The following is a 20,163-nucleotide window of genomic DNA, read 5'->3' as shown; positions in this document are numbered from 1 at the left end:
TATTAAAATTTGTTTATTGTATTTATTTTATTCAACTTAACATTATGATCTATCTCCATTAGACTCTACTAATATATATACCACCAATCTGTTCATTTCTATAACAACCAATATCTGACCAACAACTTATTTTAGGGTTTACAAAACTAAAAACTAGATCCAGCCCTCAACCTTCATAAATCAATCAAATCAAGATATCATTTAGTGTTCTTCATCATATAAGCTTAATTACCGTTCAATGGAGACTTCAAAGAGATCATCAGAAGCTCTTCTTAGCCATGAAGACACCGAGCTTAGATTAGGCCTCCCGGGCGCCATTGATGGATCCGACAAGCAATCTTCTCAAAGAAAGCGTTCGTGTGTAGATTCCTCCAACGATGAATCTACTTCCACAACAAACGATCTCTCGCCTCCTCCACCAAAGTAAGTTTGATTTCTGTGGTTTGGTCAATTAGAGCCTCCCTGTGTCCAGATCACTTAGGTTGAGTTATTGACTTTTGTTTTGTGAATTTAGGGCACAAGTAGTGGGTTGGCCACCAGTTCGATCTTACAGAAAGAACTGCCTTGAGTCGAAGAAATCCGAACAAGGCATTTATGTGAAGGTTAGCATGGATGGAGCTCCTTATCTTAGGAAGATTGATCTCAAGATCTACAATTGCTACCAAGAACTCTTGAATGCATTAGAGAAAATGTTTGAGTTCAAGGCGGGTACATACTCAGACAACCAAGGATACCTCAGAGGTTCCGAATTCGAACCTGCTTATGAAGACAAAGATGGAGACTGGATGCTCGTTGGAGACGTTCCTTTTGAGTAAGTTTTCAGTTTCTATGATTGTGTTTTAGATTTTATGTTTTGATTGATTATGTTGTATTTATATGATCTTATATGTCTTGTGACAATCAGGATGTTCGTCAGTTCGTGTAAGAGATTGAGGATCATGAAAGGATCGACGAACTGATAGGAGTTCGATGGAGTTCATGGGTTATCAATGGAGTATGAGCTACGGAACGTGGATGGTTTCTTCACTCGTTGTCTTTTTATTCCTTTAATGGAAAACACCAAAAAAAGTTTACATGTGTATTGTTGCTTGCCAATTGAGGCGACAAGCTAGTTTTGCTTGCTTATACGAATCTTTTTTTTGCAAGCATGACTTGGGTTGTAACGTACATGACATTGGTCTTGTTTTATGCCCATTTTGAAAGGGCTTTTTGTTTGTATTTTATGTATTTTGTGGATTTCTTTTGGGATCATACATGTATGTACAACTTATGGATCTTAATTTATGAAATGTATTTCGTACATAATCGATTTATTTTCATAGCATGTTATCAAAGTTACTTGTGAGAGTTTGAATTTGCAATTTTGTAAATGCCATTTATTGCAAAAATTTGACGTTGGGTAAATAATTTAGAAAATATTATTTTATTGCTAAGAGTTTATTCCTTTTATTTTAGCGCATATGCTAGAAAAATAAAATATAATATATTTCAAGGGATTGGTGTTCTTCCTGACCAAGATGATTCCCTTGTAGATGCCCAATAAATGACTTTTTTATTTTATTTAATCACATTATGTTGGCCCTTCTCAATTATTCATCCAATTATTTTTCTCTTTCTAAACGTAATTATTTATCAAATTATTGTGCTTAGATGCTCGATCCAAATTGTACATTTTCCTAAAGACAATATTCTATTAATGAAACTTCTTAACAAACACAAATTGTCAAATCAAAACATCTAATCAGAGCCATATTTTTGATATAATGCTTGAAATTGGAGAATCACGTATAATAATATCTAACACATACGGGCCGTGGGCTTTGGTTTCATTGGAACCCATTTTGGGCTACTAATTAGCCCAAACATAAGGCCCAACAAACTATTAGGCTCGGTTGATATAAGTGCAAAAAGAAAGGAAAAAAGGTGTAACAAATCATTACTTCTTTCTGCTAGAAAAAGTCACATTTGATAAATTTCCTTTATTCAGAAAGCTTAAAGTAAGGATATACCAACACGAATTTCTAACCAGGTACTGCTCCATTAAAGACTGATAATTTCACAACACTGTCCAGTTTCAGCTTTGTGAATTTTTCACAAAGGATAAAGCAGTTCCACTGAGATCAAATTACACCTGAAAAGCCTCAAATACAGTAAAATTGTGAGAAAAATGATCCCCCTTTTTACCTCTTTTGAGATCCTTTGTTTTTCTCTGCATCTCCCCAATTGAGTAACAAGTTTAAATCACGCTTCGAAGTCATGATAGTGAAAGAAATGAATCACCCACAAGTCACAACAACCATTTATTAGAGTTGGGGGAAAAAGATTGAAAATTTCCAACTTTCACAAAAACAATGACATTTCAAAGATCACTCCTTTTTCTTTACACCATTGCTTACTCAATCACTTTGACTCACCTCTTAACAAGTTTTTCTTTTTAAATCATCTCCATCTTCCTCAAGAAGCTTCCATGATTTAGGGTCCGTTCGGCTAAGGTAGCTGAAATTAATTTTTCATCTAGCTGAATTGTGATGGTAGATGAAATTAAATAAGCTAGCTGAATTTTTTGAGATAAAATAGTGTTCGTTAAGTGGAGTAGATGAATTTTATAAAGGTTAAGGTATAATTACCAAAAAGCTGAAGAAAACAAGCTAGCTTAAATTCAACAACCTACCACACCCTGATTTGCCAGCTTATTGGAGAAATTCAGCTAAATTTTGTCAAACTAGCTTAAATTGGGAGGACATGAATTTTTGAGCAAAAAATGACGTTCGGCAAAGGAATGGTGAACAAGCTAGCTTAAGGAGCCATTAAGCTCCCAACCGAACGCAACCTTAGATTCGGCCAAAAAAAGCTAATATTTTTTTGTGCCAAACCATCCGTTACATACATATATTACACAAAACTATAATTATATCGATAATTGTTTAGAATCACTCAATTATGCTTACCGTTGAAAAGCAATCACCTAAAAAAACACTTTACTATTTAATTTTCATGAAATGACCACAATACGTCAATATTTTTCGTTTGTAAATAGACATGATAAAAGTGAACCCGATCTGTACCCGACAGATAAGGACCCGACACGAAAAAGGCAATTAAACTCAGTCAACCGATCCGAAATATTTATAATAAAAATTTAAACATAATTTAGTTATAAAATATAATTATTTTTGTAAAAAATATCATTTCGTTATTAAAATAATATTTTATTCCTATAAAAGCTACGAAATTATTTGAAAAGACATTCTTGACCTGTTAAAACAACACGACCCGATATCATCCAAACCCGACCGATCCGAACCTTTTTACAAGATCTACTTACAAACAAGTGGATTTTGGTAATTTCATGAATATTAACATACTTTTCTAACAACAAAAACCCTCGGATGACTAGAATGCAATAATTAAGTGGCTTTAAGGCTCGGTTTAGTAATGTATACTTATTATTTATAAAGACATTATTTTAAATAAATATTTTTCTTGTTTTCGAAAAACCTGCAACTTATTATCTTCTATTTTATCTTTCATATCTTAATTTATCAAAATAAATACACGTCTTTTTATGAAAAGTATATTTTAACCAAACAAACTTATAAATAATAAACCTCTTTATAAATATATATACCTAACAAACCCTAAATATCGGTTTAATTCATAAAAACGTAGCCTATAAAACGGACGGTTTGGCCTAAACCCTAAACTTTTTCCCACAGTTCACTTTTAGAACAAAATTTCCATTCTCAGCAATATGTAGCAAACCATAAGATAGCAACAAAGGCAACACTTTAGGTGTTAAACATAGAAGGTTAAGAGACTACAAAATCCCAATTACATATAAAACCAAGTCCGGTCGACAGATTTGACATTTACATACAGTTGTTTGAAGGGCACCTACTGCGGATTGTTGGTCTGGGGTTTCATCATATTCATTGCATCGGGTGGATGAGCCCGAAACAAAGCAGACGCGAGTGTCATTGGCATGATACATAGCTCCTTTGACTGCAAGAATTGCATTGCACTTCCAATGTCTTCTTCCATTAACTTAGCTACTTGTTGCTCTGTTCCATCATTTGACCATCTTTCCCAAATAGCTTGCCCTCCTTCCATGCTTCCCTCTCCTCCCTAATGTCAAAAACATAAAAACAAAATTTGCCCATGATGATCAAATTCTATGTATATGATGAAATATCATTAAAAAGTAGCTAGCTTTGGTAAAAAGACCTCATTTTTAGACCCTGTTTGACATGCTAGTAGCGTAGCGGTAGAATTTGACATAACGATAGCGGTTAAAGTTCAAACTCACCTTTTTTTAAAAGCTAAAGGAAGTAGCGTGGAAAAAAGTAGTGGTTGAAACTTGAAACACTACTAATATGAAAAGCGACTTTGGCAGCTACTTTCAAAACACATTTACTTTTTCTTAAACGCCAAATGCTATCTAAGACGCTACTTTTGTATCTTATGGAACAGGCTCTTAATCTCAACTTGCTCACTAGAAGGCCAAACTGGTAGCGTTTCAGAAAAAATAGTGGTGTTTGGAAAGTAGTGTTAGAGCTACTCCATGTCAAACAGGGCCTTAAACTAACGACAAAGGCCCTGTTTGGCATGGTAGTAGCGGTAGAGGTAGAGTTTGACATAGCGGAAGAAGTAGCGGTTCAAACTAGTGTTTTTTCAAAAGCTAACGAAAAATTAGCATTTGTAACACTACTAGCTACTTTGGCCGCTACTTTCCAAACACCATTATTTTTCTGAAACACTATCTCAAACGCTACTTTTTTTGCCTTTACCAGACATGCTCAAAATCTTTTTTTAATGTTGAAAATGACCTAGCATAGTATAGAAAGTAAAATAGTCAAGGAATCAATATGAATGTTGAACGATTGACGTGACAAGTGATATTTTTTAGGAATCAAGAAAGTGTTGAAGATTCTTTTTACCTCAGGAGTTGGTGGTGGAACATCAGCTACTAGCTGAGCCACAGCTCCTGCTCCACCCAATCTGCTCATGCTCAATACCTACTCAAATTGACGCAAATAAGGCGAAATCATCAAAGATAAAAGAATGGCATAGTGGGAGAATCATATTTTCATCTAGTTTAATCTATTCAACTCCAAGGGAACCTTATGGCAGAATAAAGTGCACTCTGAATTGTTTAGTTAAAACTTTTTTGCAGGCATTTAGGCTTTATTTACAGGAATATACCTTGACTTGAAGCCTCAGAAACTTGACATAGTCAACGATTTCGTCAAGCATTGCAGCCCTGTCTGTCTGCATTAACAAGAATGTTTCCAGATGATTTGTGTTTATGATACATAAGTTTGCATTGAACAAAGAAACAGTGCAATTGAAAATGACCATTTGATCCACTTAAAGGAATCTAACACTACACAATAATCGTACCTTATTGCAGCTCGGAACAAGTTCTTGGAGAGCCTTCATACGTTCAGCTATTCTTTCCCTACGTTGCTGTCGAATTTGCAAAAAAGAAAGATAAAAATTGTGGCAAAGTTTAAGCATCAGCATGCACTAATTAAGCCCTTGGTGATAAACAAAGATGCTATTAACCATATTTGCAAGAACTAACAGAAAGCCGACATCTCATCGGTCAGCAAAGCATATGTTTTCACTGTTTGAGATGAGAATTTCACAGCAGCAGATATGAAAGAAAGGGTATAAGATAATTAGCCTTTTTCAATGTTCTCTCAAATAAAATAAACCATTCACCTCACTGGTCTTCTTTTACGAATAAAGGGACAACAACAGATCACATAGACTTTACATAATCTTAGGCCAAATCTATTTGCTGACCTAAATTATGATTCTCTCCTTAAAGGAGCACAACAGCATGATTCCAGGCTTAAGAGGATTAAAATTTTGGACGGCGTACATATTTCTTGGATAATTACTTGTAACTAAACAATTAACAAATAAATACTCACTCGTTCGGCAATACTATGGGGATCGGTGGCTTGGCCTCGTCTAGCTCGGACCCTTGGTCTGATATTTGGTGGGTTCATTGAAGATGGTGGAGCTGCTTGGCTCTGAAAAGGCTGCTAATCAAAACATAATTACACAAGAACAATAAATTAGTACAAGTTCTACAGTTTATGGTGTTAGTATCCACTGAGGTTATACAAGGAAGCAACAAGATAAGTTCAGGATAAAAGTGAAATAGTGTTTTGGAAAAAGTGATAGAGATGAAATCATCATAAGAGTTAAAGAAGAGGACTTGAAAATTTGAAAATCTTGGACTTTGGTCAAGATGGAATGACATGAAGGTTTTGTTTTTCAGGTTGAGGGGCCAACACAAATTGACTTGCAGTACAAAATGTTATCCACACTTTCAAAGACACAGAAACAATGACTTTCTAACTCCATATCTAATTTTTTCAGACTGTCAAGATTTCACAGTATCCAAAATATTAACCTGTTGAAGTTGAACTTGATGTGGAGGAGGAGCTCTAAGAGGCTGAGCTTGCATGTGGGCAAATGCTGGAAATAGGCTTGCTAAATGCAGTGAGTCACCATCCTGTTCAAATCAATTCATTCCAATTTAAGAACAAAAGCCCTAAACAGAATTGAAATTCTCAATTCTGAAACAAACCCAGAACACAGAAATCACACAAATGAACCAAAATTTGGGTTAAGAATACTCACAAGGAGTCTTGAAGATGAAGAAGAGGCGTTATTAGCATCAGCACTCAAATCCTCAGCTTTCAAAAAAGATCCGCCGCCGGCAGAGGGGTCTAAGTTCAACCCGAGTGGTATACCCATACCTCTATACCCGTCACCAGTACCTAGACCCAACATAGACCCATGAAGTTGTTGTTGCTGATGTTGATGATGATCAGAAGCCCCGCCGCCACTACCACCAACACCAAGACCAAACCCAATACCATCACCGGCGCCGGCGCCGCTAGTACCACCGCCGGCGCCGAAACCAGGAACCGACAACATTTGCTCAAAGAAGTCATCTCCTAACCCTTCACCCCCGTGATTATTACCTGCCATTTTTTCGCCTAATTACCCTCTTTTTGTAGTTCAGTGAAATTTGTAACAAGAGAAAGCGAACTCAGGTTCTTTGAAACATAGAGAAATGGGTGGAATTGATTATTATTTAAGCAGAACCCGATGACCCGGAAAAAGGAGTTTGTGTTGTTGATAGTGGTGTGTGAAAACTGATGAAGATTGTTGGACTTTGAAAATTGCTTCCCGTAATTTAAGATTTCAATTTTGAGGATGAATTTGTGGGTTTTGCTGAATTTGGGTCACCTAGAACCAGAAAGGAAGAGATAGAGAGACTATCTAAGCTCTGCAAATTCAAGCTTTCACTCTGCTCTGTGTAGACTGTGTGTGGAGAGGAATATAAAGGAACCGCTCCAAAATCAGGTTTTTGTTTTTAAAAGAAATTATAAAAGGTTGAAGATGGAGGAGTACTGGAGTAGGAGAATTTCCAAGGGGACATTGATTAGCACTTCATTTCCAATCATGCTTAGTAGCTTAATCATGAAATGTGGAATTGGTTTAACTTTAAAAAAATTGTAAACTTTGTTTGACTCATAACAGTTTTATAAAGCTAAGGCATACAAAAGAAATGTGATTTAATTTTCAAGAAAAAGGAAAAATATTTATTGGGATGAATAAATCACATTAGTAACTAAGGGTAGTTTTTTATAATGACTTTTTCTTTAGATTTGGTGAGCTGTGGGTCCCTTTCTACAGGTGATCCCCTATATATATTTATCACATGTCTTAGCACGCTGCCTTCCAGGTTCGAACCTGGGCAAGATGGTAGAGAACCTCCCCCTCTTACCACGGGACTAAGACGCCTTCGACAGTTTTTTATAATGACTTTCAAATAGGCATAAAAGACAACACTGGATGGAGGTATAATCCCCTATTATGGAATGAAATAGACCTATTCAAAATTAGAATGAAGGTTTTATCGAACCTTACATTATAAAAGTTTCACATTCAAATCTCATTATTTAAATAAAGAATATAGATTAGTAATTTATGAATATAGAATGATATCTTGAAATAAAATTAAGTTATTTATGAAATTATCATCACGACACTTTTTTTAGTCATTTTTACATTTTTAGTAGGTTCAGAAATTAATATTCGATATTATTATTTTAATAATGAGGTTCGAATGCGTAACTTTCACAACAGAAGGTCTATTTTAAAAAAAAACTAATTGACAAAGCGAGCCCCTCTCATTTTACACAAATTAGTCGAACTTATTTTTTATTAGTTTTGACTGAAGATTCACGAAAACTTGATTAATAAAGATGTCTGATAACCCAATTCTGAGACAGTATATGTCAAAAGTTCGGCTCTTCTATCTTTATTGAGACTATTTTGATGAATTTACAAGCGCGGCCGAGATATTTTGTAAGCTAAGAAATGGATTACATGATGATTAATCTCATTTAGCAGGAAGCTAATCTTTGACCGGGAATCTTGCCAGCCTTCCGACTCCAAAACCTGATCACTGACCATCGATCCCCAGGCATGCTCTTGTCTATCTGGATCAGTTTTCAACTCTATTTATAGAGCGGGGAAGTCTTCCACGATAAGCAAACCCTCCTGGCTAAGTTTCGTTCAACTTCTTGTCAACTGCCTAGTTGCACGAGTAACCGGCTTATATTAGTTGTTTGGTTGCACGAGTAACCTGCTTGTATCAGCTAGCTACATGAGCTGCTTGGTTGACTTGCTTGGTTGACTATAACTCGTAACCGCTCCAATGTCACACAAACATATGAACTTATCATATGTGAGGAGGAAGACGTCCAACCTTAAATATAAATTGCGATATTATAAAAACAACGAGTGTTGTTGAAAATAGCGCGATCCGTCACAGGCTCATACCTTGGCTAACTTGTGCACCAAGTTATCCGTTATAAAAAAAAGGATATCGTAATATAGTGTTGCATTCCGAGATGGGATAATCATGCCCGATAGAATGATTAACAAGGTGGAAAACCAAGGGACGAGCCCAAAGGTCATTTCATCCGCTATAAAGACCATCGCGGTAGAAAATCCAAGCTCAACTCGGATTAGGGATGCACAAAAATGGTCCGGATCGGAAACCCAGACCGGACCAGAAAATCCGGGTCGGGTCAAGACCGGACCGGTACCAGTCCGGTCCCCGGGTCTCCCTTTTAGAAATTTTCGGGGTCCGGTCCGGGTCGGACCGAATAACCCGGATGTGTAAATTTTGGCCAACCGTAGCGCGTTTTTATATAAAAAATCTAGTTTAAATCAAATAAAATTCCGGGTTTTTCCGGTCCGGACCGGACGGACCGGCCAGTCTATGGGTCATGCTTTCACAAAAATCCGGTCCGGTCTACGGGTTGCATTTTTAGAAAATCCGGTCCATCGGGTCGGACCGGATGTGCAGCCCTAGCTCAGATCATCTCACCCGACAGGGTGTAATGAGCGTGATGGTAAACCAAGGGGCGAGTCCCAAGGTGATCTCAACGTTATAAAGATCATTGTGTGGGGGAATCTGAGCTCAGCTTGGATGATCTCACCCAACGGGATGTGATGAGGGTGGTGGCAAACCAAGGGGTGAGTCTCAAGGTGATCTCACCTGCTATAAAGACCATCACGGTGGCAAATCTGAGCTCAGATTGGATGATCTCACCCGATGGGATGTGATGAGCTCGGTACCAAACCAAGGGGCGAACCCCAAGGTGATCTCATCCGTTATAAAGACCATCACAGTGGCAAATCGGAGCTCATCTTGGATGATTGACGGGTGCTAAAATGGTCGTTGTGCCCAATCAAAGTAAATACTAACTAGCAACTCTAAATAGTGTAGAGGCAAGCAAGAGCCGAATCCCACAAGGAGTCAGATTATCAATTCTTGTGTTGTTAAGGTGATTAACAAATAATTAACCAATGGGATTTTGTATCCAACTGAACAAACCAATACTGATTGTAAAGTAATATGATGGAAAAACATTTCATTCAACAAACATCCACACAACGGATAGATAAGTTGATCATTGACAACTATTAGTCCAAAGTTAAACAATTATTATGGTTGTCTAAATCCCTGTTCTGGTATACTTACTAGTTCAACTAGTCCTAATAACCCTTACTAAACTATAACCCTGAAACTATCAAGATTTAATAACAAAGTAGCAATGAACTCAGGAATAGATAGGTGCATGAAGTACCATTGACTTCAATCGATATTTAACATGCAATCTGATGTGAATCCTCGCGCCAAGGCTGACTCACGCCAAAGCTAGCGAACTTCAACACCTTCTCGACAAGGGAATAGCTTCAAGCGATGGCTTACCAACTCTCAATCAAGGACTACTCACACTCTTGAAGACCAAGGAAGAATAAAGGGCATAGTTTTCCATTTTGGAAGTTTTGGTTATTATTTAGAACTATTACTTTTGGGCTCTTGTTGAGCAATTAGACCTTTCGTTTCTAGGGATTGGTTTGCAATAAACCTTTCGTTTCTCTAGGATTTCTAGGGAGCCTTGTGGTTATAAGTAGAGAGGCTTTCCTCTCATTTTGAACAACTTGATCAAAACAATTCTCTTCCTTTTTCCAAAAACACTTTGGATTATCAAGTTCACCCCTTTGCGTTCTTTGCTTGTGAGTCATATCAAGCTAGGTACGCGCCCCTTGGTCCATTGGTGTGTAATATCCGATCTCCAAGGAAGGAGCCCGGTGAGTCATATCCGAGCTTACTCTATCCCCTCCACTCGCCCGCTCATCCGAGCCACTCTCACCCGTCGTCGACTTCTTCCCAGATTCCACCCAGGAAAAGTTTCGACTTTATGGATTCTTTTTACAGAATCTTATAGAGCTTGAAATTCCTAGTCCATACATATAAAATTCATCAAAATCCGAGTTCGTTTGCCTCTCGAAAAAGCGAAAGTACGACGATTGCGCAGCGGAAACCCTATTTCCGCCTCTCACGTGAGTCGTCTTCATTTTTGCTTGACCCGACGCCCCTTGGCGTCCCTTCGTTTGTGGAACCGAGCCTTGCACCGCAACATCGCCAATCAAGGATCCATCAAGTGGTATCAGAGCTACGTAAGGTTCGGTTTTCTTGCTCGTCTTTTCTTGCACAAATTTCAAGTAGAATACTTGCTCCATCAAGTTTGTATTTTCCTGATTTTTGTGCGGGTAATTTGACCTTTGAAATTCCATCACAAATGCTACGTAACTTGTGCTTTGAATGTCTACCATTACTTGCTAATTAACCCTTGATTAATCTAGCTTCACAAATCCGTAACTCCCCACATTCATAATACCATTAATTAATTGCTACGTAACCTTTGCATTACCTCCTCATTTTAAGCCTTTTCAAATCTGATTTTTTGTGATTAATTATTGCTTAATCTGGTTGCGTAATTCACATGAAGGAATACGAGGTTAGGGAAGGGAATTTAGCGTCTTTCTTACTTCTTGTTGCTTTCATAAAAATTTTAAAAAAAAATTTTAAAATTAAAATCAAGAGAAGGATTGGTCAAAAGACTATACCTCTCGAGTTTGTGTTGAGTTTGATTCCAAATATTGGTTCACATTACACTTGGGAGAAGGAGGCCAAAGGCTATACCTCCCGAATTGAATCATTTGCTCTACTCTGGGGGAAAAAGTGGTGTTCTCAGAAAAATTCGATCACCAACTAAAAGAAGGAATGATCTAGGAAAAGTAAGGCACATCCAGATTTCTTTTATCATCTTTTGGGATAAGTTAGTTTCTAGAGTCTTAGTACCTTCCGAGTACTTCACCTGTTGCAACTTGGATAAGCAATTTTGACTCGCACTTTTCAGATTTGCACTCTTTGTTTGGCCTAGCTCGTAACCCTTTTGGAGCTTGTTGTTCTTGCTTGTGTTTGTGCTTGGGAAACTAGCTTGGAACCCCTAACGTGTGCGGGAACCATTTTGGTATTCCTAGTTGGTTGTATTTGCTTGCTTGATAGTGACTTGACAGACGGATTCCAATCCGAGTCCATGACCTCCATGACCATCAATCCCGGGGTAAGAACCACTATCGAAAGCCTAATACAAGGTCTTGAAGACCGCCTTGACACTCGACGTCGTGAGGATCAACAAGCTAACCAAGCAAGCATAAGAGGTTTTGAAGCAAGAATTGAGTCTTTTGAAAGTAGAATGGATAATGTATCCAGATTGTGTGAGGCCTTTCAATCAACTTTTTGGGGAGGTATCTCATCTCATTCGGTTCCAAGGGATCAACCATCGGTAAACATGTCCGACGGCTTCCCAATCGCATCTAAACCGACGCTTGTGCCTACTAGTGGCTTCCTAGGTTTGAACTCTTCTACTTCGCCTCCTTACATCACACCTCCCAATAGTATTCCGGTTGTGGTCACTAACCTTGCAGGTCTAAGCGATGGATACAACGAAGAGAGAAAGACAAAAGGAAAGGATGATGAAGATTATGTCGTTGAAGAACCATCTCTTCCACCTACAAAGGAGAAACGTCCACTCATTATTGCCCATAGTGCATTCAACTCTATTGATACTCCGTGGATGGATGCAACATCTATGGTTCCATCAAGTTTCCCATTTGTACTCCAAGAAGAGGTTGTGTCCATGGACACTAAACCTTCCAAGGGAGTTAATTTTGGCCATAATGATGAGATGACTCATCAAAGGGAAGTAACGTTTGTCTACTCTTTTCCTTATCCTCATCCTTTTCTTAATTACGAGTGTTGCTTTTATGGTCAAAGCACTCATGTGGTAAATCATATTCTTGCATGTAGAACTAAACACTCTTGTGTGCATCAATTTTCTCATTCACAATTCTTGTTGCATAAGGAAATGGTTGTGCTATACTTTTCATCTTTTACCAAGCTTATCATATGCATGTCATGTTCTATGCTTAAGCATATCTTTAGGATGAAGCTAGGCAACACTTGTGCATGGAAGTTTTTCAATGGGCATTCACTAGATCTAAAGATATATGCACTTGTGTGTCATTCTTTCATTGAACTTGAATCTTCACTTCCTTATTGTACTTTGTGACAGCTTGTGTGATTTATCACTATACTTGAAGTACACTCGGATTCGAGGACGAATCCTTTTTGAAGGGGAGGAGGATGATGTGAATCCTCGCGCCAAGGCTGACTCGCGCCAAAGCTAGGGAACTTCAACACCTTCTCGACAAGGGAATAGCTTCAAGCGATGGCCTACCAACTCTCAATCAAGGACTACTCACACTCTTGAAGACCAAGGAAGAATAAAGGGCGTAGTTTGCCATTTTGGAAGTTTTGGTTATTATTTATAATTATTACTTTTGAGCTCTTGTTGAGCAATTAAACCTTTCCTTTATAGGGATTGGTTTCCAATAAACCTTTCGTTTCTCTAGGATTTCTAGGGAGCCTTGTGGCTATAAGTAGAGAGGCTTTCCTCTCATTTTGAACAAGTTGATCAAAACAATTCTCTTCCTTTTTTCAAAAACACTTTGGATTATCAAGTTCATCCCTTTGCGTTCTTTGCTTGTGAGTCATATCTATCTAGGTACGCGCCCCTTGGTCCATTTGTGTGTAATATCCGATCGCCAAGGAAGGAGCCCGGTGAGTCATATCCGAGCTTACTCTATCCCCTCCACTCGCCCGCTCATCCGAGCCACTATCACCCGTCGTCGACTCCTACCCAGATTCCACCCAGGAAAAGTTTCGGCTTTCTGGATTCTTTTTACAGAATCTTATAGAGCTCATACATATAAAATTCATCAAAATCCGAGTTCGTTTGCCTCTCGAAAAGGAGAAAGTACGACGATTGCGTAGCGGAAACCCTATTTCCGCCTCTCACGTGAGTCGTCTTCATTTTTGCTTGACCCGACGCCCCTTGGCGTCCCTTCGTTTGTGGAACCGAGCCTTGCACCGCAACATCTCCAATCAAGGATCCATCACAATCAAATCTCTCTACAATAGAAAATCCAACTAGATCACACAATTGATTTGCTACAAAAAGATAAGACCTTTCAACTAGAAATAATCAAACTCTAGCAATATGAATAGATTAAATCTACCTAGATGATCAGGACAGATAGATAAATTAGATTCAATAAACGTATGCGCACAAGAGAGATGAAACAATCCAAATTATGAAATAGAACAAAGGTAGAAGTCTTACAACCAAATCAATCTGAAGGCTTCAGCTGTTGAACAAAGCAAAAGAGAACTAGCGTGACATAATGCTCTAGAACGTAAAAAGTGTAAAGTGAAGGAGAGAAGGCAAAAATCTAAACCTAATATCTTATTTATTCAACCCTAAAACTGGAAACCAATAAGTGAAGGTCCAAGCCCGAAACTTCTTCTGCAAGCAACAAAGGCCCGGAACAAATCCCGCAAGCGAAGCCCAAAACTGCTCCTCGGCCCAACAGGGGTGCGGTCGCGCCATGGCTCATCTCAGCCCATGTGTGCTCGCGCATAGTTGCACGGTCACGCTGGCCATGGGCGCGGTTGCGCCCTGTCTTCTGTGGTCTGGCATGGTCGCGCCTTCTTCTGCGCGGTCGCGCCTTTGTCTCTGCGGCAATCTTCTCTTTATCTTCATCCAAATGTATGTAATCCTAATGAATAACACTACTACACTACAAGGTCCGGATCACATGAATACAACTCTTAACATCACCAAATCACCTTCATGTCATGCTAATAATCACTGGATGCGCTATGCGAGATATTGCCTATCAATGATCTCACCCAATGGGATGTGATTATGCAAGTATTAACATGACAAACACACGCATATGAGTGTAAATCACCAATCAAAAGCATAAATATATTTACATACGTGTTGGTGGGAGAGGTCGTTACCCAGCTTTACTTGAAGATTGACGCGTTTCGTACTTGATACTTGTATTGAGCCCTAGATCATCCCATGCCCATTTGACATCCAGCGATCGAGACATGCATCAAGCGGATGCGAGTAGCTGAGGGCGACAGACTATGGAGACACGACACGTTCCATTGGATGGTGAATGTTGAGCGTGTGGAACATGTCCAACGCAATCCTAATGGCGCGACCGAGGAATCTGGGATATGGGTAACTTGGTTATACACGACCAACGTCTCTTTTAGATTAATATAAATACTTGTAAATTATTGTTATAACGGACACAATTCGACTATCTTCATTACCAACAACACTCAAGCATTTCCATGATCATTCACCATTAATTCAATCTTGATTCTCTAAGTATTCCATTGCTTACTTCCGCTTTCTCTTTTGATCGACTAATTACCTCACTTTTAAAGCAATTTAGGCAAAATCGACTTTTTGCCCAGAATAATTTGGCACTGACTGTGGGGAAATTAGCCGATCTTCCTTACTAAAACCAAAACCTTTCTTGTTCGTCCTTCATGGCCGACCCTAGCATTATTCCCTCCGTCCTTGAAGGTGCTAACATCGTTATAGCCTACAAAGAAACAATGTCCCAGCAACACAAGGGAAACCAAGTCACGGAGAAAATCTGAGAAATGACTCAAGCCATGCAATCGCTTCAATAGACCCTAGCCGAAAAGCACCGCAACTACGATTTGCGCGAAAAAACGTTGATTGTCAACTGAAAATTCCTTGTTGAAATCGCAAGTACATTCGAGTGGGATAGACGCTTCCGGAAGTCGTAAACTAGCCAACCTTGATGGCATCCAGACCCGCCTCGACATGGATGATGTCATTGGGATGCCAGGACATGCTCATGTCCTTCCCCAAAATCTTGGTAACGTCAACCTCAACCCTGCTTTTACTCCTAACCATGTGTCGTTTGAAGTATCGATCGGGGTTGATAGACACCTAGTCGACGCTAACCAAGGTACCAGGGAACTAGACATCCAACCCTCATCCAGCAAACTATCGATGCCAACATGAGAACTCTCGAAAAAAGCTTTGCTCGAATCTCGGGGGTCCCTCTGCCAGTTGAGAGGCAATCAATGGGTTTGAGGAATCACCCTTCTTCGATGAGATTGCTCGTGTAAAATCCCAAGAAAGTCCATCTCCCACCATTGGAGAAATAAAATGGCACGACCGATCCATCTGATCACGTCGACATCTACAAGCAGACTCTAGAGACGGTAACTATACCAAAGATACCAAGGAGGCACTCATGTGCCAAAGTTTCGACATGTGTTCCGTTGGACCAGTCCTAACATGGTACATGCGCTTGCCCCAAGGTCAACCGCGTCTTTCTCTGAACTCCTTAATGCGTTCAAAATACAATTTGCCAGTAGTCGAAAGCTAGAGAAAAAATATAGCAACCTGTATCGTGTGATACAACGTGCTAACGAACCTTTACGAGCTTATCTTAGCAGGTACACTAATGAAATGGTCAACATCCCCTTTTGCAATGCTACGAGGTCTGTAGAAGCGTTCTGACGGGGTTTGGTCAAGGAAAGCGAGTTATATTGTGAACTTACCAAATACCTCTGTCGCACCTTCGAGGACGCGCATGCAAAGGCATTGGCTCATATTCGTTTAGAGGAATATGATGTCCCAACTAAGATGGCCAAGAATCCCGATCACGTGGACAGACGACCTCATCACGACAACAGGAGAGATAGACGAAATCACCCTTACCAAGCTAGGCGAGGAAGTAGTCGCGACCAAGTACAATAGTGGAAAGATGATCCCGCACTTCCCCTAAGGTACAATCATACAATTTTAGTATTACCACCGCTGAACTTGTGCAGGCCTTTGAAGAAATGGGAAAGGACGTAAGATGTCCCCGCAAGGACAAGCCAGAAGCACGTTGCGACATGTCAAGGTGGTGCGATTTCCATGTTGATCATGGTCATTCCACGGATGAGTGCATTGCCCTAAGACGTGAAGTCACCCGACTCTTCGAGAAGGAACTTCTCACTGCCGATCATGCACGGTCTACTCTGGACCACCGCAAGAAGGTAATAGAGAGTTTCCCCTCTTCTCCTATCCCTACCAGAATTGTGAATTGCATTTCACGTGGACCGAAGGTTTGTGGATTGTATTCTGCTGCCAAGCGACGAGCCAAACAGAGCCTAGGCAATGTGCCTCTGCCAGTGGACGCGGTGCCCAAAAAGATCAGTGACCTTCCCCCAGCCAAATTTAGTGACGAGGACGCCAATGACTTACGAGCATCACTATGGGTTAGTTATTTCGCTGTCAATCCGGAACTACCTAATTTGCAGGATTCTAGTCGATAATGGTAGTTTGTCAGACACCATTACCCTCTCCACTATAAAAGCGATGGGATTCTCCAAAGCGGATGTCAACCCTCGACGCATACCCCTCATCGGGTTTAGCACAGAGGTGAAGTATATGCTAGGGAACATCGTCTTTCCAGTCTTTGCTGGAGGGATCAATCTACAAGTAAAATTTAATGTCATATATTGAAAATCTCCCTACAATTGTATTATGGGTAGACCAATGATTCACGCGATGAAGGAAGTACCGTCCACCTATCACCAAACGATTAAATTCCCTACCAAGTGGGGAGTGCAAGAGGTGAAAGGTGAACAATGACTGGTCCGAGAGTGTTATGTGGTGTCGATGAAAAATGCGATGAAGAGAAAGACGCATAGAGATCAATGGATGAAGAGTGGTTGAAGGAGTATCGTGATCTAGAAATTGACAAACTTGATGAAGTACCCCTCCACCCCTCTTCACCCAATCGGGTCATTAAAATCGGATCCGATCTCGAAAACAGGCCACGAACGTGACTCATCTCTTTCATAAGGGAACGATCTAACAGTTTTGCATATGGACACATGAAGATATGATAGGCATCTCTCAAGAAGTTATCACACATAAATTAAATGTAGATAAAAATTTCCCTTTGGTTAAACAAAAGCGCGGGAAATTCTCGGCAGAATGCAACAAAGTTGTCGACGACGAGGTGGTCAAGTTACTTGAGACATGTAAAATCAGGGAGGTAAAATATCTAGAAGGGTTGGAAAACATGGTTGTTGTAGAAAAGAAGAATGGTAAATGGCGTGTTTGCATTGACTTCAAAGATCTAAATAAAGTATGCCCAAAAGATTCATTGCCCCTGTCTCACATCGACGACATGATCGACGGAATGGCATGGCATCAGATGCTTTCGTTTATGGATGCCTTCATCGGGTATCACCAGATCCAGATGGGCCCATACGACTAGGAAAAGTCGTCCTTCATAACCAGTAAAAAGGTACGTATTACTATAAAGGCATGCCTTTTGGCCTAAAAAATGCAAGGGCAACATATCAAAGGTTGGTAAACAAGATGTTCTAAGACCAAATCGGGGACACCATGGAGGTGTACATCGACGACATGTTAGTAAAATAAAAGGAGAGGCAAGAGCATATCGACCACCTAAAGGACGCATTCGACGTCCTAGACTGGTATAATATAAAACTTAACCCAACCAAGTTTAGACAAATTTCTAGGATACATGGTGACCCAGCGGGGAATCGAAGCGAGCCCTGAACAGATCAAGGCCATCTTCGAACTTAGAGTCCCTAGATGTGTGAAAGACGTCTAGAAACTAACAAGCCGCATCATGACCCTGAACAGGTTCTCTCCAAGTCGTCGAACAAATGCAATCCCTTTTACGACATCCTTAAGAAAAATAAATATTTTAACTGGGGACCAGACCATGAGACAACCTTCCAAGGCCTCAAATCCTATCTAGCCAATCCTTTTCTTATCGCAAAACCACGAGACGGAGAGCCGCTTATCATCTACCTCGCATTGCCCGACGCATGAGTAAGTGTTGCCCTTGTCAAGAAAGAAGACGGTAAGCAATCTCTAGTCTACTATGTAAGTCAATCCTTACTCTCGGTTGAGACCAGATACTCTGCACTGGAAAATCTAGTATTAACCCTTTTTATGCCATCAGTCAAGTTAAAACCCTATTTCAAGACGCATACAGTCATAGTCAGAACTAACTACCACATGAAGGCAATCATGAGGAAAACTGAGTTGACAAGAAGCATGACCAAGTGGGCGATCCAGCTCAGCAGGTATGACATAGAATTCAAGTCAAGAACGACAATCAAGTCCCATGCTATAACAGTCTTTGTGGTCGACTTTAGTCCCGGACTAGAAAAGGAAGAATAAAAATAGTTGGTAGCCCCAGTCGTGGCAGAAGGCCATGGCACTTGGGAGCTCCATACAGATGGCGTGTCCAACTCTAGAGGCACCGTCTTATGTGTCATACTAAAGTCACCACAAGGGGACAGGATAGTCTAGGTCGTGAGGAATGTGAATGGGAGGCGACGAACAATAAAACAGAATACGAGGCCCTGATCTTTGGCTTAAAACCGGCTCAAGACCTTTCAGTCGTCGATATACATGTAACCTGCAACTCCCTACTTATAGTCAATCAAGTGCAGGGAGAATATATAGGCAAGGACGAAAGAATGGCAGAATACTTAACCATCGTCCAAAACATGATCCCCCTGTTCCAAAAATTTTCCATAGCTCAAGTCCCAAGAGATCAAAATGCCCAAACATATGCCTTAGCAAACCTTGGATCCGCTCTACACCAAGACGACTTCCCTACCATATTGCTAGTCCACGTCTTAGTCCCCGCAGCTTCCAAAATCGCCAAGCATCCCATCAATACCATCGCGACCAATGACCCATCTAAGGATTGGATACAACCGATCATCAACTGGTTAGTCCATCAAACACTTTCCCCAGACAAATTAGAAGCGAGACGCCTCAAAGCCCAATCCATGTCATACTCCATCACCGACTCCTCATTGTTTAGAAAGTCTACGACGAGCATACTCCTAAAATGAATCACAACGTAAAAGGTGAAGAGTGTGGCGATCACACATGCGGTGGAAGTCTAGCTTGCAAAGCCCAATGTCTAGGATACTATTGACCGACCATCAATGCTGACGCGATAGAGTTCAACAAACGATGCGACGCCTGTCAAAGGAACGCCTCCGTCCCTCACCATCCAGCCAAACTTGTACACCCTACACTCACTCCATGACCTTTCATGAGATGGGGAATGGAAATCTTGGGAAAGCTTCCATCCGCAACGGGGCAATGCATGTTCTTCCTCGCCATGACCGACTATTTCTCCAAATGGATCGAAGCGGAGGCTTACAAGGAGGTGAAAGAGAAGGACGTCATATCATTCATCATCAAAAGAAACATCATTTGTAGATTTGGAATCCCCTCCGAGATTGTA

General features: G+C 40.1%; 2 protein-coding genes across 2 annotated transcripts; one reads left to right on the top strand and one right to left on the bottom strand.

Moving 5' to 3' along the window:
- The first annotated feature begins 238 nt into the window (after nucleotides 1-238).
- On the top strand, nucleotides 239-959 carry LOC141249074 (uncharacterized). The gene is made up of 3 exons (XM_073669532.1): nucleotides 239-423; nucleotides 515-811; nucleotides 905-959. Exons 1-3 carry the CDS (start codon nucleotides 239-241, stop codon nucleotides 957-959), a joined length of 537 nt encoding a protein of 178 aa, XP_073525633.1.
- A 1,458-nt stretch (nucleotides 960-2,417) lies between these two features.
- LOC141249073 (uncharacterized) lies at nucleotides 2,418-7,011 on the bottom strand. The gene is made up of 9 exons (XM_073669531.1): nucleotides 6,658-7,011; nucleotides 6,428-6,529; nucleotides 5,940-6,053; nucleotides 5,401-5,466; nucleotides 5,203-5,268; nucleotides 4,938-5,015; nucleotides 3,899-4,125; nucleotides 3,763-3,786; nucleotides 2,418-2,496 (listed from the first exon to the last, which is right to left on the bottom strand). Exons 1-9 carry the CDS (start codon nucleotides 7,009-7,011, stop codon nucleotides 2,418-2,420), a joined length of 1,110 nt encoding a protein of 369 aa, XP_073525632.1.
- Nucleotides 7,012-20,163: the final 13,152 nt, after the last annotated feature.

The sequence above is a fragment of the Phyllobates terribilis genome, unplaced genomic scaffold, assembly GCF_046119375.1.
Source record: "Phyllobates terribilis strain yellow unplaced genomic scaffold, ASM4611937v1 Scaffold_4283__1_contigs__length_62662, whole genome shotgun sequence".
Classification (NCBI taxonomy): domain Eukaryota; kingdom Metazoa; phylum Chordata; class Amphibia; order Anura; family Dendrobatidae; genus Phyllobates; species Phyllobates terribilis.
This window is presented reverse-complemented; position numbering and strand designations above follow the sequence as displayed.